Source organism: Protomyctophum parallelum, assembly GCF_964188405.1.
Source record: "Protomyctophum parallelum genome assembly, chromosome: 2".
In the NCBI taxonomy this organism is placed as follows: domain Eukaryota; kingdom Metazoa; phylum Chordata; class Actinopteri; order Myctophiformes; family Myctophidae; genus Protomyctophum; species Protomyctophum parallelum.
The window spans coordinates 3,584,887-3,606,941 of NC_139699.1; the positions used below are offsets into that span (position 1 = coordinate 3,584,887).

A 22,055-nucleotide genomic window follows, 5' to 3' on the forward strand; every position below is an offset into this window, starting at 1 on the left:
GGCAGTTGCACGGATTGTTTGTGGGTCTGCGCCCCACTTGGGAGTTCACTAGTTTTCACAGGATGTTATTGTGGGTGTTGACCGTGGCTTTTGTGTTCTCCAGGTGTTTTTTTGAAGAAGAGTGTCCTGTCCAGTGTAACTCCAAGATACATGGGGTGGGTATGGTTGGAGAGTTTGTGACCATCCCAAGTGACGCTCAGTTCTTTTCTCGCGTCTCGGTTCCTCAGGTGGAAGCTGCATAGTTGGGTTTGTGTGTCTTTCTTTTTCTGTCTTTCTTTCTTAGGACGGAGATCAAGGTAGACGCCATAGGAAGGCTCAACACTAGCCGATGCCCCTAGAGATCCATCCCAAAGCTTCCCTCAGGGAGCACAGCAAGCCAGCTAGCCAGCAAGCCTGCCCAGTCAGCCAACGCAGCCAGTCAGCTCCGCCAGTCAGCCAGTGTAGAAAGTCAGGCTGCCAAGCCAGAGCATATCAGCCCTTGCAGTCAGCCATTGCAGCCATACCAGCCTTGCTCAGTCAGCTCAGCCAGGCCTCTCTTGAGGCCTGGCTCTCTGTCTGCCTGGCCCGGTCTGCCCTGCCCTGCCTTGCAGCAACAGAACCAGCCTTTCTGGAAAGCCAGCCAACTCAGAATGCGAGCTGAGCAAGCCAGTGCAGCAGCAAGCCCAGACTAGGTTACCGCAGCCTTACTGTGCAGCCACAGCCACTCAGTCTAGACCAGCAGGAGCTGGCCAGGCTCCAACCCTTGCAGCGCAGCCTTAGGCCGGACAGTCCCCCTGCCTGCACTTTGTTGCCTTCCTGGCCTGTCTGCCTGCCTAGGCGCCTCGGTCTTCCTGTCTGTCTGCCTTGGCCTGCCAGTCTGAAACTGGTTTAGACTAACTGCGTGCTTGCCAGCTGCGCTGGCTTGCTGAGCTCGTATTCTGAGCTGGCTGGCTTGCCAGCAAGGCTGGTTCTGTTGCTGCAAGGCAGGGCGGGGCAGACCGGGCCAGGCAGACAGAGAGCCAGGCCTCGAGAGAGGCCTGGCTGAGCTGACTGAGCAAGGCTGGTATGGCTACAATGGTTGACTGCAAGGGCTGATGTGCGCTGGCTTGGCAGCCTGACTTTCTACACTGGCTGACTGGCGGAGCTGGCTGGCTGCGTTGGCTGACTGGGCGGGCTTGCTGGCTAGCTGGCTTGCTGGACTCCCTGAGGGAAGCTTTGGGATGGATCTCTAGGGGCATCGGCTTGTGTTGAGCCTTCCAACGGCGTCTACCTTGATCTTCGTCCTAAGAAAGAAAGACAGAAAAAGAAACACACACACAAACTCAACTATGCAGCTTCCACATGAGGAAGGCAGGCAGGCACGCAGGCAGGCACAAGCTGCCTGCGTGCTTGCTTCGCCCTCCAGTTGCTGCTCCAGTTATTTGTTTTCCCTCAAACCCATCCTCAATGTGTTGGGTGAGGTTGAGCTCTGTCCAGCACAGGACGGGACGGAAACCAGCTTGGTCTTTAGTCAGCTTGGTGTCTATGAGTGGTATGAGGCGTTGGAGTAGCAGCCTCTCTTGTAGGTGATGCAGAGGAGGGAAATGGGTCGGTAGCTCTTTGAGGATGATGGGTCTTTGCCAGGTTTGGGGATTGCAACCACTTTGGCCTTTCTCCAGACAGAAGGGATGGTTTTCTGTGCCATGCATGTGTTCAGCATCCCCACGAGCCAGGTCTTTGCGTTAGGTTCCAGGTGCTGTATAATTTCTGCCAGTATGTCATCAATCCCTGCTGCTTTTCCGGGTTTCAACTTTCCCATTGCAGTTTTGAGTTCTTCTAGGTCGAAGGGTTTGGTTTGAGGGCTGGCTGATTGTGGTTGGTCTGATACCACTGTGCGATGGTATTCTCCTGTGGGTCGTGGCGATGTTGGTTACGACTGTTGGCCACCAGTTGTGATGCAACAGAGTTCGCTGTGACCGTTGTGAATTATGGGTGGCTCCCTGAGGTCCTTGATCGCCATTGGGTCCAACAGTGGTCATTGAAGCGTGCACACACATGCACACATGCACCTACACACACAGGGGCACATGCGTATGCACACCTGGACCTTTAAATGAACAACAACACAAAAACTAAGGCACTGGTGTCGGACTTCTGGTTTACCGGAACGGGGTTCAACTCCCTGCAGTGCCCTGCTCAATGTGTTGTATTTCATTCATTGGTCCATGGTCTCAGGTCATTGAGCGGCGCGCTATAGTGTGCGATTCTTCATCATTGTTGAGGATTTTTTAAAGGTGAAAATCAAGGAAAAGCAAAAGGCTATAGTCCATGGTCACGGACCGCATACTGGTCAAGGTCATTTATACTGGTGAAGATCATTTACTAGTCTTCTAAAGGTCATTTATACTGGTGAAGATCATTTACTAGTCTTCTAAAGGTCATTTATACTGGTCAAGGTCAATTACTAGTCTCATGAAGGTAATTTATACTGGTCACAGTCATATACTGGTCACGGTCATTTCTACTGGTGAAGGTCATTTATACTGGTCAAGGTCATTTGTACTTGTCAAGGTCATTTATACTGGTCAAGGTCATTTACTAGTCTTATTGAAGGTAATTTATACTGCTCAAGGTCATTGATATTGGTCAAGGTCATTAAGTGGCACGCTATAGTGCGCGATTCTTCATCATTGTTGAGGATTTGAAAAAAGGTTAAATTGCAGAAAAGCGAAAGGCTAAAGTCCATGGTCACGGAGGGCATACTATAGTATGTTGTTTTTCTTTTTTTTGGTGGTGTGCAGGCTCCATCCAATAACTACACCAGTTGTGATGCAATAGAGTTTGCTGTGACCGTTGTGAATTATGGGTGGTGTGGTCTTTGCCAAGACGGTGGATTGTGGCCCATGCCTTCCTGCTGTTATTTGTCATGTTGGTGTTCTCTATATCTTTTCGTCCTGGGCATGACGTTAAACTGTTCCGTTCGAGAGGACCGGCGACCCTCGAATGTAAACAGGTGTTGGGACAGGGTCAGGTGTTGTCTTGATGCATCCTATGATGATGCCACAGGTGTCATTTAGGGCTGTGTCGACCAATTTGGTGTGACGGGATAGGCTTGTAGGTGATGCAGAGGAGGGAAATGGGTCGGTAGCTCTTTGGGGATAATGGGTCTTTGCCAGGTTTAGGGATTGCAACCACTTTGGCCTTTTTCCAGACAGAAGGGATGGTTTTCTGTGCTATGCATGTGTTCAGCATCCCCACAAGCCAGGTCTTTCCGTTAGGTCCCAGGTGCTGTATCATTTCTGCTAGTAGGTCATCAATCCCTGCTGCTTTTCCGGGTTTCAACTTTCCCATTGCAGTTTCACGTTCTTCTAGGTCGAAGGGTTTGGTTTGAAGGCTGGCTGATTGTGGTTGGTCTGATACCACTGTGCGATGGTATTCTCCTGTGGGTTGGTGGCGGTCTTGGTCACAACTGGTGGCCAACAGTTGTAACCAACACCGCCACCGACCCACATAGAATACCATCGCACAGTGGTATCAGACCAACCATAATCAGCCATCACTCAAACCAAACCCTTCGACCTAGAAGAACTTGAAACTGCAATGGGAAAGTTGAAACCCGGAAAAGCAGCAGGGATTGATGACCTACTGGCAGAAATTATACAGCACCTGGGACCTAACTCAAGGCCCTGGCTTGTGGGGATGCTGAACACATGCACAGCACAGAAAACCACCCCTTCTGTCTGGAAAAAGGCCAAAGTGGTTGCATTCCCTAAACCTGGCAAAGACCCATTATCCCCGAAGAGCTACCGACCCATTTCCCTCCTCTGCATCACGTCTTTCTTATACCTGTGGTGTGCGGGCTCCATCCAATACCTACACTAGTTGTGATGCAACAGAATTTGCCGTGACCGTTGTGAATTATGGGTGGTGTGGTCTTTGCCAAGACGGTGGATTGTGGCCCATGCCTTCCTGCTGTTATTTGTCATTTGTCATTATGGTGTTCTCTATATCTTTTCGTCCTGGGCATGACGTTAAACTGTTCCGTTTGAGAGGACCGGCGACCCTCGAATGTAAACAGCCACGAAAGGAAACTGTGTGTGTGAGGTGTTCTCTATCATTTCATTCCAGACTTCACTGTCTATCTCCTGTGTTTTCCATTCATCTTGAGCGTTACACAGTCGTCTGATGTGCGGGGGGAGGTGCCGGCTAGCGCATAAAGGCACGGACGGGACAGGTGTTTTCTTGACCCATCCCGTGATGATGCGACAGGTGTCATTTAGGGCTGTGTCGACCAATTTGGTGTGACGTGATCGGCTCCAGCTTGAGCAGGAATACTCTGCTGTAGAGAAAGACAGGGCCATGGCAGTTGCACGGATTGTTTGTGGGTCTGCGCCCCACTTGGGAGTTCACTAGTTTTCACAGGATGTTATTGTGGGTGTTGACCGTGGCTTTTGTGTTCTCCAGGTGTTTTTTTGAAGAAGAGTGTCCTGTCCAGTGTAACTCCAAGATACATGGGGTGGGTATGGTTGGAGAGTTTGTGACCATCCCAAGTGACGCTCAGTTCTTTTCTCGCGTCTCGGTTCCTCAGGTGGAAGCTGCATAGTTGGGTTTGTGTGTGTCTTTCTTTTTCTGTCTTTCTTTCTTAGGACGGAGATCAAGGTAGACGCCATAGGAAGGCTCAACACTAGCCGATGCCCCTAGAGATCCATCCCAAAGCTTCCCTCAGGGAGCACAGCAAGCCAGCTAGCCAGCAAGCCTGCCCAGTCAGCCAACGCAGCCAGTCAGCTCCGCCAGTCAGCCAGTGTAGAAAGTCAGGCTGCCAAGCCAGAGCATATCAGCCCTTGCAGTCAGCCATTGCAGCCATACCAGCCTTGCTCAGTAAGCTCAGCCAGGCCTCTCTTGAGGCCTGGCTCTCTGTCTGCCTGGCCCGGTCTGCCCTGCCCTGCCTTGCAGCAACAGAACCAGCCTTTCTGGAAAGCCAGCCAGCTCAGAATGCGAGCTGAGCAAGCCAGTGCAGCAGCAAGCCCAGACTAGGTTACCGCAGCCTTACTGTGCAGCCACAGCCACTCAGTCTAGACCAGCAGGAGCTGGCCAGGCTCCAACCCTTGCAGCGCAGCCGTAGGCCGGATAGTCCCCCTGCCTGCACTTTGTTGCCTTCCTGGCCTGTCTGCCTGCCTAGGCGCCTCGGTCTTCCTGTCTGTCTGCCTTGGCCTGCCAGTCTGAAACTGGTTTAGACTAACTGCGTGCTTGCCAGCTGCGCTGGCTTGCTGAGCTCGTATTCTGAGCTGGCTGGCTTGCCAGCAAGGCTGGTTCTGTTGCTGCAAGGCAGGGCGGGGCAGACCGGGCCAGGCAGACAGAGAGCCAGGCCTCGAGAGAGGCCTGGCTGAGCTGACTGAGCAAGGCTGGTATGGCTACAATGGTTGACTGCAAGGGCTGATGTGCGCTGGCTTGGCAGCCTGACTTTCTACACTGGCTGACTGGCGGACCTGGCTGGCTGCGTTGGCTGACTGGGCGGGCTTGCTGGCTAGCTGGCTTGCTGGACTCCCTGAGGGAAGCTTTGGGATGGATCTCTAGGGGCATCGGCTTGTGTTGAGCCTTCCAACGGCGTCTACCTTGATCTTCGTCCTAAGAAAGAAAGACAGAAAAAGAAACACACACACAAACTCAACTATGCAGCTTCCACATGAGGAAGGCAGGCAGGCACGCAGGCAGGCACAAGCTGCCTGCGTGCTTGCTTCGCCCTCCAGTTGCTGCTCCAGTTATTTGTTTTCCCTCAAACCCATCCTCAATGTGTTGGGTGAGGTTGAGCTCTGTCCAGCACAGGACAGGACGGAAACCAGCTTGGTCTTTAGTCAGCTTGGTGTCTATGAGTGGTATGAGGCGTTGGAGTAGCAGCCTATCTTGTAGGTGATGCAGAGGAGGGAAATGGGTCGGTAGCTCTTTGAGGATGATGGGTCTTTGCCAGGTTTGGGGATTGCAACCACTTTGGCCTTTCTCCAGACAGAAGGGATGGTTTTCTGTGCCATGCATGTGTTCAGCATCCCCACGAGCCAGGTCTTTGCGTTAGGTTCCAGGTGCTGTATAATTTCTGCCAGTATGTCATCAATCCCTGCTGCTTTTCCGGGTTTCAACTTTCCCATTGCAGTTTTGAGTTCTTCTAGGTCGAAGGGTTTGGTTTGAGGGCTGGCTGATTGTGGTTGGTCTGATACCACTGTGCGATGGTATTCTCCTGTGGGTCGTGGCGGTGTTGGTTACGACTGTTGGCCACCAGTTGTGATGCAACAGAGTTCGCTGTGACCGTTGTGAATTATGGGTGGCTCCCTGAGGTCCTTGATCCCCATGGGGTCCAACAGTGGTCATTGAAGCGTGCACACACATGCACAAATGCACCTACACACACACAGGTGCACATGTGTATGCACACCTGGACCTGTAAATGAACAACAACACAAAAACTAAGGCACTGGTGTCGGACTTCTGGTTTACCGGAACGGGGTTCAACTCCCTGCAGTGCCCTGATCAATGTGTTGTATTTACATGGTTCATCGGTCCATGGTCTCAGGTCATTGAGCGGCGCGCTATTGTGTGCGATTCTTCATCATTGTTGAGGATTTAAAAAAAAGGTGAAAATCAAGGAAAAGCAAAAGGCTATAATCCATGGTCACGGACTGCATACTGGTCAAGGTCATTTATACTGGTGAAGATCATTTACTAGTCTTATGAAGGTCATTTATACTGGTCAAGGTCATTTACTAGTCTCATGAAGGTAATTTATACTGGTCAGTCATATACTGGTCACGGTCATTCATACTGGTCAAGGTCATTTGTACTTGTCAAGGTCATTTATACTGGTCAAGGTCATTTACTAGTCTTATTGAAGGTCATTTATACTGCTCAAGGTCATTGATCAATATCAATGACCTTGATGACCCCAAGGTCATTAAGTGGCATGCTATAGTGCGCGATTCTTCATCATTGTTTACGATTTGAAAAAAGGTAAAATTGCGGAAAAGCGAAAGGCTATAGTCCATGGTCACGGAGGGCATACTATAGTATGTTGTCTTTCAAGATTTCGGAGGATTTGAAAAAAAGGTGAAAATCACGGAAAAGCTAAAGGCTATAGTCCATAGTCTCGGAAAGCATACAAAAATGTGTGGTGCTATACAGGCCGTTCTGGAAAATTTGGGACAGAGGTTCATCGTTGGCATCCAGGGAGTGTGTGTGCAAAATTTGGCATCGACCGGGTTAATGGTGCTGGAGATTAGCTGTTAACAAACTGACGGACACACACACACACACACACACACACACACACACACACACACACACACACACACACACACTCACTCAGAGTGCAAAACATACTCTATCCCCATGGCTTTGGCCTGGTGCCATACCGTTATTAATTATTGCCTACAATGTCAATTGTGAAATTACTTTACCGTTGCAATGCAAAATTTACATTTCAACGAATGGACCTCGTAAAACAAAACAAAAACCAAGGCACTGGTTGTGGTACTTCTGGTTTACAGTGCAAATTGAGCAGTGCTCTGCTCAATTTGTTGTATTTACATGGTTCATTTTTATTTTCTGCTCATTGTGTTGCCTTTTCATAGATGATAACCCCCAGGTTCTTTAATGTGTTTGCACTCCCTACAGTTAGGTTACCAAGTCTATTTATTTATTATTTCTGTTCACTAGAACTAGAACCAATTACCAAAGTAGGCTTTCTAATGACACAACTCGCCTTTGTTTTTATGTGTAGCAAAAACGTTCTTTTTATTTACGCCAAAGAGTAGAGGCTGGTCTGCATTCATGCGAGCGGGGAAGTTTAGAGTAACATAGCTCTAAATGAAACGCATTAGAGCTATGGATCAGAGCTAGTAGTCATAGCACTTCATGGTATATGCATAGTTTATATAGTTTCATTATAGATATATTAAACAGAGAGGACTGGAGTCAATTGGGTTATATTATGTTTAACACTAATTTGAAGCTGTCAAAATCTGACAGACTTCTGGCGGCCATGGCCACGCCCACCTTTTGGTAACGCCCACTTTCGGCCAAGCCCACAAAAAGGACCCCCCATGTCATTTGCCAGGCAGGCTCCACTCTCAGACAGATATTTGGCTCCGTCTTATGAGCTAATTTAGAATTTCCTGTCTGAGAGCTAGCTAATTTAAGACATCCGGTTGCCTTCAGAATAAAATAAGGTTATTTAATTCGTTAATTAAATAATTGTCAATGCCCCAAGGCACAGCACTTTTTTGAGCGTTGACCTCAGTAGAAGGTCTGCTGCCGTGAATTTTACACCTCTCCCACTTAGCGGAGAGTGGGGTGTGGTACAGGACATCTCCCCGAACGCGTGGGTATACTGCATCTACAAGTAGTACAAGATAAATTGAAACCATTGACACCTACTTCGATGGTTCAGTTGTCATCTATGCCGGGGAATTTAGCAGCTCTGATTCAAGCGTTTTTTCAAAATCCAGGTCACACATTTGATTGCAAAACAATCTGTGGTGTCACTCAACAACTAGTGAATAGCATCTTACTTGGCCTTAGGAATGCACAATGACCCATTAGATTTTATACACAAACTAGTAGTTTGGTTGAGTATGTGTGGTGTCCACACAGTTGTTCAAGCAAAACATACAGACATCTGTACATTCTGTGCCTGGACAGTTGAAAGCAATTAACAGAACAATAACGGAGGACAATTTGGAAGAAGATGATGATGATGTGGTTTTATGCAATGAAAGTCTAAATGACAATATGTGTGAAGCTATACCATTACCAATTCTAACATTTCTACAACAGACATCTGCTATCAAAAAATGTCACACACGGCTTGAAGAAGCAGCAGCGCAGGACTCAACATTTAGACGGAAACTTGAGAAATTCAATCTAGCCAACACATCAGTGTCATTAGTGTCTCAGAAATGTTCTAGGACAGAAGAATGCACCATATTAAACAGCTTTGTAGAATACACACTTCGGTCTCCTTTCCTTGGAGATGACCTGCTTTGCCTGAAAAGTCTTAGTCTGTATAGTTGTACTCAATGTGGTGACAAGGCCTTACCATCTACAAAGAACATGTCACAATTCATAGTGCAGCCACTTGACGTGTCACAAAAAGGCATCTTAGACACTATTGCACAAATATTACCTGCTCAATCTGAACAATGTGAAACATGTCAGCAGGAAAAGAGCTTATCAACATATGAAGTAATTAACAGCCCACAGACCTTACTTCTCCTGTTAAGAGCTGGCACAAAAATTCCAAAAACGTTCAATTTATCCTGTCTGTACCACCAAAATGAGTATGCTTTGACCAGTATGTGTGTATTTTTCGACAGGCCACCATATGCGTCATTGTACATCCTTAAAGATCATAAATGGCATATCTGGACAAATGAATCGAATGACACAGCAGGCTATACCTTTGATGCAAAGAACATCCGCTCGACAGCACACAAAGACAGTAGTCACAAGTAGTTTCTATGTCGTGTCATACGAGAAAATAAACAGTCGAGAAATAATCAAGTTTCGTCAGGACAAACAAATGCATAAATGCACAGACAGATGCAATCAACGCACACAAGTGACACCCATTCCAAAGCTAGAGGTAACTCCTTGACCTGACTTAGCTTGCGTAGAGAAAGTGATTTCATGTCAATGCCCCAAGGCACAGCACTTTTTTGAGCGTTGACCCCAGTAGAAGGTCTGCTGCTGTGAATTTTACACCTCTCCCGCTTAGCGGAGAGTGTGGTGTGGTAGAGGACATCTCCCCGAACGCGTGGGTATGTCCAGATAGTTGCCTCGCGGAGGCCTCTTTGTCCAGTGTCCATTCTGGGTCCGGAAACGGTACTTTTTTCAGCGTTGACCACAGTAGAAGGTCTGCTGCTGTGAATTTTACACCTCTCCCGCTTAGCGGAGAGTGGGGTGTGGTACAGGACATCTCCCCGAACGCGTGGGTATGTCCAGATAGTTGCCTCGCGGAGCCGTCTTTTGTCCAGTGTCCATTCTGGGTCCGGAAACGGTACTTTTTGTCAGCCTTGACCCCAGTAGAAGGTCTGCTGCTGTGAATTTTACACCTCTCCCGCTTAGCGGAGAGTGTGGTGTGGTAGAGGACATCTCCCCGAACGTGTGGGTATGTCCAGATAGTTGCCTCGCGGAGGCCTCTTTGTCCAGTGTCCATTCTGGGTCCGGAAACGGTACTTTTTGTCAGCATTGACCCCAGTAGAAGGTCTGCTGCTGTGAATTTTACACCTCTCCCGCTTAGCGGAGAGTGTGGTGTGGTAGAGGACATCTCCCCGAACGTGTGGGTATGTCCAGATAGTTGCCTCGCGGAGGCCTCTTTGTCCAGTGTCCATTCTGGGTCCGGAAACGGTACTTTTTTCAGCGTTGACCACAGTAGAAGGTCTGCTGCTGTGAATTTTACACCTCTCCCGCTTAGCGGAGAGTGGGGTGTGGTACAGGACATCTCCCCGAACGCGTGGGTATGTCCAGATAGTTGCCTCGCGGAGCCGTCTTTTGTCCAGTGTCCATTCTGGGTCCGGAAACGGTACTTTTTGTCAGCCTTGACCCCAGTAGAAGGTCTGCTGCTGTGAATTTTACACCTCTCCCGCTTAGCGGAGAGTGTGGTGTGGTAGAGGACATCTCCCCGAACGTGTGGGTATGTCCAGATAGTTGCCTCGCGGAGGCCTCTTTGTCCAGTGTCCATTCTGGGTCCGGAAACGGTACTTTTTGTCAGCATTGACCCCAGTAGAAGGTCTGCTGCTGTGAATTTTACACCTCTCCCGCTTAACGGAGAGTGGGGTGTGGTACAGGACATCTCCCCGAACGCGTGGGTATGTCCAGATAGTTGCCTCGCGGAGCCGTCTTTTGTCCAGTGTCCATTCTGGGTCCGGAAACGGTACTTTTTGTCAGCCTTGACCCCAGTAGAAGGTCTGCTGCTGTGAATTTTACACCTCTCCCGCTTAGCGGAGAGTGTGGTGTAGTAGAGGACATCTCCCCGAACGTGTGGGTATGTCCAGATAGTTGCCTCGCGGAGGCCTCTTTGTCCAGTGTCCATTCTGGGTCCGGAAACGGTACTTTTTGTCAGCATTGACCCCAGTAGAAGGTCTGCTGCTGTGAATTTTACACCTCTCCCGCTTAGCGGAGAGTGTGGTGTGGTAGAGGACATCTCCCCGAACGTGTGGGTATGTCCAGATAGTTGCCTCGCGGAGGCCTCTTTGTCCAGTGTCCATTCTGGGTCCGGAAACGGTACTTTTTTCAGCGTTGACCACAGTAGAAGGTCTGCTGCTGTGAATTTTACACCTCTCCCGCTTAGCGGAGAGTGGGGTGTGGTACAGGACATCTCCCCGAACGCGTGGGTATGTCCAGATAGTTGCCTCGCGGAGCCGTCTTTTGTCCAGTGTCCATTCTGGGTCCGGAAACGGTACTTTTTGTCAGCCTTGACCCCAGTAGAAGGTCTGCTGCTGTGAATTTTACACCTCTCCCGCTTAGCGGAGAGTGGGGTGTGGTATAGGACATCTCCCCGAACGCGTGGGTATGTCCAGATAGTTGCCTTGCGGAGCCGTCTTTTGTCCAGTGTCCACTTTATAAAGTCCATGCACTCCAGTGAATAGCATTTATCCATTTAGATAACTTTATTATTATTATTATAAGGATTTGATTACTTATTCTTACACAGAAACATAATGTGTGTCTTATAGCATCATATAGCATCATTTAAATGCTTAATTTGTAGTTTTAATGTGCAAATTAAACTTTTTTTCAATACTCTAGAGGGTACTCTTATTTTGAAGAGATCGTCCACCGGAAGTCTTAAATTAGCTCACTAGATTAGCTCACTAGACGCTGCCGCACAGGAGGCAGTGTGGGCAAAACATTCCCACCCTTAGAGTATAATATAAATGTATTCTACACATTGCACAGGAGGCAGTGTAGGCAAAACATTCCCACCCTTAGAGTATAATAAATGTATTCTACACATTGCACAGGAGGCAGTGTAGGCAAAACATTCCCACCCTTAGAGTATAATAAATGTATTCTACACATTGCACAGGAGGCAGTGTAGGCAAAACATTCCCACCCTTAGAGTATAATAAATGTATTCTACACATTGCACAGGAGGAGGCAGTGTAGGCAAAACATTCCCACCCTTAGAGTATAATAAATGTATTCTACACATTGCACAGGAGGAGGCAGTGTGGGCAAAACATTCCCACCACACGCCATAGAGATAGCCGAAGACGTCTGCGCATGCGTGCTGTCGTCTCGAGATTGGAGTCTACAAAGTGACAGACTTTGTTGAGGGTTTTTTTTTAAACGAGTGGAAAACAAAACCGTCACAATTATAAAGGTATTTGGGACGTGGAGCATGGCCTTAAACCTCACCATTAACTCCAGCAACCCGCCCCTGGGTGAGTTCAATGACATTTAACATTTAAAACACGTTTTGCACTCCCCCCCATGATGACAGCCAACTGTCACCCCGGGGCTAATGCTAACCAGCGCACGCGTTACACCGCCGCTGGTGTCCTAATATCAACTCATGAGGTCTTTTACTGTAAATGCGTCTGAAAACATGTATGCGGATGGATTTCTGACGCTACGGGCCGCATTTGTTAGACGGTGCCACGTTTCCCAGTCATACAACGTTGCCAAACGTTGGGTATTATTGCTTTTCACCTAGGCATGAATCCTCAACATGAATCTGACGCAATAACGACCAAACGGTCGGGTCTCAGAATTCGATAGGTCACAGACATCAGTATAACGAACACAGACGTGTGGAAGACTGCAAGGCAAGCCTGTCGTCGTGGCATAATGTACAACACTTGCTTTCAGTTGCCTATGTTGCTTAATTGTTTGTAGTTTATTTTTGCAAAATTTCACACACTATTCTGTTCGGCGTCTCATTGGCGTGTCCTTATTGTGACTGTAGAGCAAACATTCGTTTTTCAGCTTGGAAATAGTGAATGGATAACGAAAACATGATTTAGCTATATATGGGTCTGTAGCCCCTCTAATGGGTCTGCAGATTAGATAGCTCTCCAAGCAGAACCCAAATGCTACTGAAGTTTCTGACATTTTGACGACCCAGAAACTCATCAAAATTTCAGAAAAGCTTTATGTAGGGTCCCGAGAGGGGCTACAGATTAGATAGCTCTAGCCTTGGACCAGAGCTACAGATTGACGAAGAAGACATTAATAATGTTTTTGACGTGTGTGGGTAGAATTAGCATTGTGCTCAGTGAAGACTAAGAGTAAAGGCAAGCTATAGTTATAGGTTACTGTACTAAACAATGATGACAGTGTGGACCCTATTGTGTAATGCTTTATGGTGTCGTCCACAGTTAAAAGTTTTTATATTGAGTTGTGCTTGAAATGTACTGTAATTCTGCAAACTGTTAATACAAACTTCAATCAATCAATCAATCAATCAAGACAGTGGCAATAAGTTCATTCACTGGAATTGGTCAAACAACGCCGTCGTGTGTTTGTTCTGCGTTAAAGCAGATGATGCAAGCGTCCTGCAAATGGGTACACTCAGCAATCACTATACTGTCTGTCTGTCACTGACACTGTAGTCCACTCTCCCTCTCATCTTTCTACTGTGTCAGACAGGCTGCAGAACATAGTCTCTGCCATGCCTTTAGGCCTATCAGAGACGAGCTTAGATTCAATGTTTGTACCATCATTGCTGTCATGGCTGTTGGGTGTTTATTCATCTTGTTGTCTCCCCCCCTGTCTCACACTCATCTCTCCCCTTTCTTTTATTTTATACGTTTAAATCTTCATGAACAGTCACACCCCTAGTGTAAACCACTCATAAGTTAAAGGATGTTCTCCCATGTGACAGCTTTTCTACTGGGCAAGTTGGGCAGGTTTTATCAGGAATATAAATCTTAGCTGTGGTCTTGCTGTTGTATCTCATGAATAGAACAGCATAGCAGCTTTATAGGACTGCCTGATCTGTCAGTGAAAGTTACAGAAGGGATTGTTTTGAACAGTGAGTCTGATTTTTATAGTGCTTTACTGCTGTACTATTTACTAGATATTTCAATAACGGTACAGTATGTTTGTAATTTTTTGTTTGTTTTTGCATCAGTGTTTTATGGCATTATATAACCATGGACAAATTATTTAGTTTTTGATGAATGATGCAAAATAGTGTTTCACATCCACACATCACATAGGGCCTATTCATACAATTTAGGCATTTAGCAGACGCTCTTAATCCAGAGTGACTTTCAGTAAGCAAGAACAAAATATGGTAATACATCATATACATGAAAATAGTCATAATGAACCATACATAAGCTAAGAACCTAACAGTGCTATGTCTACATAAAATGTTGAGCCTTAATTTGCATACGCCTGTGAGGTCGTCGGGGCTAGGGCAAGTGCTAAGATGGAGTCTGAAGAGGTGGGTTTTCAGCCTATGGCGGCAGATTGAGAGTGAATCTGCAGTTCTGATTACAATCATGGGAAGTTTGATTGATTGATTTAAATATTTATTAACAGTTTGCAGAATTACAGTACATTTCAAGCACAACTCAATACAAAGACTGTGAGTGGACTGAGTGGACGACCCAATAAAGCATTACACTTGTTTACAAGAGGGTCCCCCTTGTTCAATTCATCAAAACATTTAGAGACGTACAAATATATACACTTCTATATAGCCAAAGAACAGAACAGGAATGCATCATAAAGGAGGTAAAACGGGAAAATAAACATATACAGTGAGGGGAAAAAGGGGTTGGGGGGGGGGGGGGGGGATTCAGATTTTACGGGGGCCAAGTGCATTCCATAGTTTTGGAGTCGGAAGGGAGAAGAGTTTGGGATGTGTGGAGCGTTGTCCCTGCGTTTTTAGTGAAGGTACTTCCAGCTTTCCTGTGTTCCTGATCTGAGAGTGTGGGAGGGTTTGTAGGGTTCGATCAGACTTGCAAGATATGGGGGTGCCATACCTTTGGTTGCTTTGAATGCCAGCATCAGAGTTTTGTCCTCTGTGCGGGCAGCAACCGGGAGCCAATGGAGGGAGCGGAGAAGGGGGGATACATGAGAATTTTGGCTGGTTGAAGACCAAGCGAGCTGCGGCATTTTGGATTTATTGGAGAGGCTTAAGTGCGCATGCCGTGATGCCGGTAGGCCAGTAAGGAGGGAGTTACATTTGTCAAGTTTTGACATGACAGATGTCTGAATAAGGAGCTGGGCTGACTCCTGGGTGAGGAAGGGTCTAATTCGTTGGATGTTATAGGGTGTAATCCTACCTACACGATCGCGTGATGGCTGTAATGTGTGCTTTGAATGAGAGCTGACTGTACAGGACAACACCAAGGTTCCTGGCTGTTGGGACAGAGGTTACCAAGGCGTTGTCTATGGAAATAGTTAGTTCCCGCATGGGTCAGGACTTTTCATAGTCCAGACTATTCATAGTCCAGTTCCAGTTTTTGGTGACCACCGAAAAGTTAACTACAACATGATTGTCAAGCCACGGTGGTCACACACCGAAACCTGGACTATGATGAATAGGCCTAAAGTCACAGACACAATCAACCACAATCATGAAATTGAGCGTGGAAGACCTATTACTGTAGGTTGAAACCAGGGGGGCAGTCAGCCAGATATTTCGTGAAGCCTCATTTGAAATCGGTAGTTCATATAATGGCCTGTTGTGGCGCTGGACTGGACCCAAAAAGCCCCATAGCTCCATAGAGGCCCATGTATTTTGGCCCAACTTCACCTAGACTGTATTACCTTAATAAACATGGTCATGAATACTTTCTTCTTCCAGTCACTAGTTTAAAGTCTCATTTCTAATGTCATAATATTCTTTTTGGAAAAGTATGGTCCCATTAATTAAAAAAATGACCATAAAGTCGCGTATGTTCTGAGGGGCGTGGCTACCGTTACAGTCTATGATCGGGATTCCCCTCCCACTCAAGAGTCTTCTCCTCCCACTCGAGTCAAAATAAAAACCAACGGAGAAGAAGGGGGGAAGTCCCGCCTCGTTGTCTGGGCAGCCAATGACCAGCTGGTCCAAAACGGAGCCAGCCAATGGCCAGCTGGTACCAAACGGATCTAGAAAGATGGCGACTTACATCAGGAATTAGCATATTATTACAGGCTTCATTTTACGTTCATGTTAGAACCGGGGAACGCTTTGTCCATATTTTTTACAGTCTATGGTTGAAACGCGTCTGTTAGGTAAATAAATGTGAAAAGGACATTGAGTGATGGCTGTTCTCTCTCTCCGTTTCTCACTTTGAAACATTTATTTATTCTTGAATGAATGTTGCGGGCATTCTGATTTGCAGTGCTAAATGCAATTGAGCACGCCCCACACGGACTCACTCACACACAGACTTGAGACGGGTTTCTAACTTTCTATAATTGACCCTGGGTCCTGGAAAGGAATTTAGTTGCGTGTACTGTACTGACAGGTGTTGTTGGTTAGCTGACACTGACATTCCCATCCTCTCTTCCAGGGGCGCTGTTGGCTGCAGAGCACGTAAAGGGGAGCGTGAAGCTCTCTGTGGAGGAGGGCAAAGACACCAGGCTCCGCATCTCAGAGTGAGTACGCTTCTTTCTCGCACTGATGACTTTTACTACACACCGCAAACAGCTGGAGAAATAAACGTGGCCAATGGGGAATTAAGGTTAATCTCCTAAATCCCAGAACCCAATCTTTTCTGCTGAACTTATTTTACATTCACTAGTTCGCTTTAATATGTTGTCATATTATTTTGCTCCTGATCCGATTCCGATCATTTGATTATTGAATTTTCCTGATCCGATATTTATAGTTTTATAGAACACTTATGCCATACCACAATAGTACAATATCCAAAATTACAGACAATATCCAGTCTAATATCATGATATATATATATATATATATATATATACATACACACACACACACACACACACACACACACAGGGTATAATATTGATACATGGATGTGCCCCATTTTCCTGATCACGTTTTTGCTCCAAATCAGTTTCCGATCATTTGAAAATTGATTGGCCCTGGTTTCCGATGACATGATCGGATCGGGACAACCTTATGTTATTTTTTTTCTTGTCACCTCAGTGTCCTGTAAAAAAAGAAATGGAAATGAACAAAACCTACATTAAATGTAACTTCATGAACTAGTAAAGTGCCTGTTCGGGGCAGGTGTTATGTCAGCAATTTTCCGAAGAGGAATAGAAGCATTCATATCAACAACATTCATACTACAATAACGCAATGGTGAAACATTGCTGTTGGGCATCTTGCAACAGTGGTACCCAGAACGTTTTCTTTTATTCCTTTTCCCGTGGGTGCGCACATGCACACGCTTACATTCTGGAGGTGGAGGAGGCAGCAGCGGTAGTGTCACTCGTTCACCCTCCCTACTACTACTAAATCATATTATTAAATCATATTATTAACGTCAAATTTTACTAAACAATGATTAAATCAATCGTCTAATTAACAACGTACCTTGGAGCAAATGGTGTGCTTTGTCACTTTCTCCATGTTCTGTTGCTTGTGTTGGACGGCAGCCGCATAACTTCATCCACAGGCTCCAGTCACGTTCCCTCCCACTGCGGTTCAGAAAAAAGAATGCTGCTTACCCTTTTCTGCACATTGTATCCAAAAAGTGAAGGTCTAATGGTCTAAATTAATTTGAATGTAGGAACGGCAAAACAAAGGAAGTTGTGCGTGTGCATGTTGACTGAACTGGAGTCAGTTGGAGAATTCAAACAGGGGAGGCGCTAAAGCATTTCAACTTCCTTGAAAAAAAATGGAAGCGGCTGACTAAACAAGCTATGTAAACGCTCGTTTAACCGTTTAAACTTGGATTTTCTTTGCCGTTCCTAAATTAAAATTAGTTTAGACTATTAGCTGACCATCACCTTTTGGATACAATGTGCAGAAAAGGGTAAGCAGCATTCATTTTTCTGAACCGCAGTGGGAGGGAACGTGACTGGAGCCTGTGGGTGAAGTTATGTGGCTGCCGTCCAACACAAGCAACTGAGCGTGGAGAAAGTTACAAAGCACAATATTTGCTCCAAGGTACGTTGTTTGGTGTTTATTAGACTATTGATTTAACCATTGTTTAGTAAAAGTTGACGTTAATAATATGATTTAGTAGTAGGGAGGGTGAACGAGTGACGCTACCGCTGCTGCTGCCTCCTCTACCTCCAGAATGTAAACATTGACATGTGCATGTGCACCCACGGGAAAAGGAATAAAAAGAAAATGCCCCAAACGTTCTGTGTACCACTGAAGCACTGTTGCAGGACATCCAACGTTTCACCATGGCGTTATTGTAGTATGAATGTTGTTGATATGAATGCTTCTCTTCCTCTTCGGAAAAACGCTGACATAACACGGTCCTCAATGGAGGATCGCTGATAGTAGGGGTTGTTTGTCCTGCTTAACAACGGTATCGAGGCAGGTGCGCAAGGGGCTTACCGCAAGGTCTATTTCAACAATCTAGCTCATAGAAAACTGAGCTTGTTTTGAATGATGCTGTGCAAATCAAGTTTCCCATCAACAACGTTTGAGTGCGTCACTGAAACCTACTAACCAACCACCCCCTCCTTCTCCTTGCAGTGCTCTGCAGTTCACGGATGTTAACTCCATCGCACGCTACCTGGCTCGTGTGGCCCCTGCTCTGGGCCTCTACGGATCCAACATGATGGAACAGACGGAGGTAAGTCACCTAAGACACCTATGATGCTTTGCATACAAGTGATAATTAACCCATTCTGACCTGAGATCAGATTCATACGAGGTTTCCGCCGGACACACACTGGTCCTGATGAACCCATTCTGACCTGAGATCAGATTCTAAAAATGTCAGTCGCTCTTCGATTTTTCAAAAATAGCAGACCTACAAGCTCGTATCGCGCCACTCGGTGGCGCGATATGAGCTTGTAGATCTGCTATTTTTAAATAGCTAAAGCATAACATGATGCTGACACCAAAATGGGTGCCCGGTCAGAATGGGTTAATGTGGTCAAATTCTAGGGCTGCCACAATTACAAATTTAAGTTGACTATTTTTTGTCGACATTATTATGAATAGAATAAAAATTCAGTTTGGCTTTCAGGCTCTTATGTCTCAGTCTTCGTAATCACAAATTGCACAGGTCACATATGACACATGACTTGAATAGACAAAGACATTACTGACAAATGTAATACTTTTATACTTATTATATACTTATTAATACAATGCGGAAATAGCTAACCAACTATTTCTGCCATTTTTGGAAAATGTTTTAAAATGTATGCACATTTGTCAACATGGAAACGATTGATGATTATGAAAGAATAATTGTTATTATCTCAAATAATTGTCATCATCTCAAATAATTGCGATTGGACGATTATGTAGTTGTGAAAGGCCTATCAAATCTACACTAAATCAACATGTACTTTTTCCTCCAGGTGGACCACTGGCTGGAGTTCAGCGCCCGGCGTCTCTGTGGTCAGACCGGGCTGACAGAATCCCTGGCGGACCTGGACAAGACCCTGTCCATCAGAACCTTCCTGGTGGGGAATATTGTCACCCTGGCTGATCTCTGTGTCTGGGCTGCACTCAAAGGTTCGTCACACAAGATCTATTCATTTAAAGCCATTTATGATTTTGGCCATTCAAATATAATTACATATATGAATGAATGAATGAACAAACTAATGAAGTAGTTTGCTAGTGAGACAGGAAACCAAGGACAGAAAGGAGATAGAGGTGAAACTGGGTCCATGCGTAGCCACAAAAGATATTTCTTGAATATTTCCAACATGACAGTTTACCTTGTTTTATTTTTTGTGTTAGGTGTTTTTACACCAAATCAGAACTGTCTGTAGTCTTGTTATGGATCATTATTCATTACACATGGTATTTCAACGTGTTGTATGTACTAGTCCTTACCCGTTCTGAATATATGAACAGCAAATGATGTTCAGTGTGGGTAATGTGTTAAATGCTGCAGTACAATCATAAGTATACCATTGATACAATTGGTATTGTGGCTGCTTTGGAGAGGTTATCCTTTAACATGAATAATCAGTTGGATAAATATGATTTGAAGTGGAACGTGTTCCTCAGTCATGTTGCAGGTCCTTTGGTGTGATCCATGGTCAGGCAATGCCCTTTTGCTTGTTTATTGTATTAATATACATAGTCCTTACCCGTGTATGGACTATTGCCCCCCATAAATATATTGAATTGGTCTTCATTTTAACTTGTATAATATATTTGTGTCTTTTTTGTGTGAATAAAAACAGCACTATAACATGAAAATATTTGTATAAATGCATGGTAGGGAAATGTTTTCATGGCAAGGACTGTAAAATGTACACTTATTAGCCCACAGACCCCAGTTTGACATGCAGCACAGAAAGTATGGGCTGTGGCACAGGTATTCCCAAATGTACAGTGTGGGTCTGTGTCTGTCCCAACATGCATTTCACTGGTGACACTGGTGACACGTGATTTGCGGGGAGATGAGTTGTTCAGTACCCCCTGGTGGCCGCGGGGGGTACTGCGCCCTGGTTGCGGTTGGATTATTATTTCATATAAATGGGTGATGTAAAAACAATATCTGTACAGTAAATATGACAGTTGCGTCGGTAAAAAGTAGCCTAGCTGGATTGTGGGAGCGTGCAGATTTATTTTGGCATGGAGAGACGTGTGCTAATAGTGTGGCTCGGTCGGAGATAGACCACGGACAAATAAACGGGTTTCTATTCACTAATAAATTCATTATTAATCTTATTGGAAAAATGGCTTTGTTAAGACCTCCATATTATTATGGTCAATGCCTGTGTGAAAAGTGGGAGCGATTGGTGCAGGCAATGAGGAGATAAGTGTTTGTTTCTGACAGACAGACAGACAGACAGACAGACATTCAGACAGACATTCGCTCATTTATAGTATGATAGTGTACTTTCATGTAGAGCTGGGAAATTATATAGATTTCTCCATTCTGAAAATAATTGAATTGTTATTTGTAATAGTAACTAAACGCATGCACAGGTGAGTCTTCCTACTACACATGAATCCAATGTGAATCCGCTCATTTGCATATAGCATCAAATAGCATGTCGTACACAGGCCCCTCTGGCATCACACAATAGACAAAGGTACCGCCAGAAGGTTGAATGCCATTATCCTTCACCTTTCCTTCACCGGAGCTTTAATGTTTAAGGAGTGCCATGATTTCTTTTCCACCCTAAAACATGATCCTCAGGTCTTATTGTTATATAAGGAGGAATACCTTTTTCAAAAAAGTGTACAGTAATTGTTAAACTGTCGTTTTTATGTGGGCACCCCCACCAGTTCATTAAGTATGCCTGGTGGGTGGTGATGGGTACATGTAGTTGTATGATAAAGGGGGAGGGGTTAGGGGAGGGGCTGACAATGTGATGTCACTATATTACTGTTTTTTTCATTGGCACGTTTGACTGTCAAGGGTTCAGCCTCCAGGAAGAAACCCTAAATACAAAGTTAATACACCATTGCACATAAATACAACTCCAGGGTGTCTAATGAAGTAGACACATGGACCTCATAGACACATGACAAACTGGGGAAAAAATTGTGGCACTAAAGTAGAATGGGATCACCTGATTTAAATCCAGCAAATGTCTTTCATACAGGCCATGTGGAGTGGCCCGGTCAGGATGGATCCTTCCTCCATGTCCATCGATGGTTCAACTTCCTGGCCTCTCAGATGCCTTTCACTGCTGTGGGCAACAAGTGGACCAAGGGCAAAGCTCCCCCACGCAAGGCCAACGTAAGCACACCGTCAGCCCCACATGATTAAGCCCCCCATCAGCCCCACATGATTTAATAAGCCCCCCATCAGCCCCACATGATTTAAGCCCCCCATCAGCCCCACATGATTAAGGCCAACGTAAGCACACCATCAGCCCCACATGATTAACCCATTCTGACCTGAGATCAGATTCATACGAGGTTTCCGCCGGACACACACTGGTCTGATGAACCCATTCTGACCTGAGATCAGATTCTAAAAATGTCAGTCACTCTTCGATTTTTCAAAAATAGCAGACCT

The 22,055-nt window shown here is 45.7% G+C and overlaps 1 protein-coding gene across 1 annotated transcript in view; it reads left to right on the plus strand.

Moving 5' to 3' along the window:
- The first annotated feature begins 12,242 nt into the window (after positions 1-12,242).
- The window catches only part of eprs1 (glutamyl-prolyl-tRNA synthetase 1), a 57,917-nt gene continuing 48,104 nt past the window's right edge, over positions 12,243-22,055 (plus strand). The window contains exons 1-5 of the mRNA XM_083759556.1: positions 12,243-12,389; positions 16,464-16,548; positions 18,584-18,683; positions 19,423-19,579; positions 21,637-21,773. Of these exons, the coding sequence (XP_083615682.1) occupies positions 12,347-12,389; positions 16,464-16,548; positions 18,584-18,683; positions 19,423-19,579; positions 21,637-21,773 (522 nt within the window). The 5' untranslated portion in view covers positions 12,243-12,346. The remainder of the gene's footprint in view (positions 12,390-16,463; positions 16,549-18,583; positions 18,684-19,422; positions 19,580-21,636; positions 21,774-22,055) is intronic.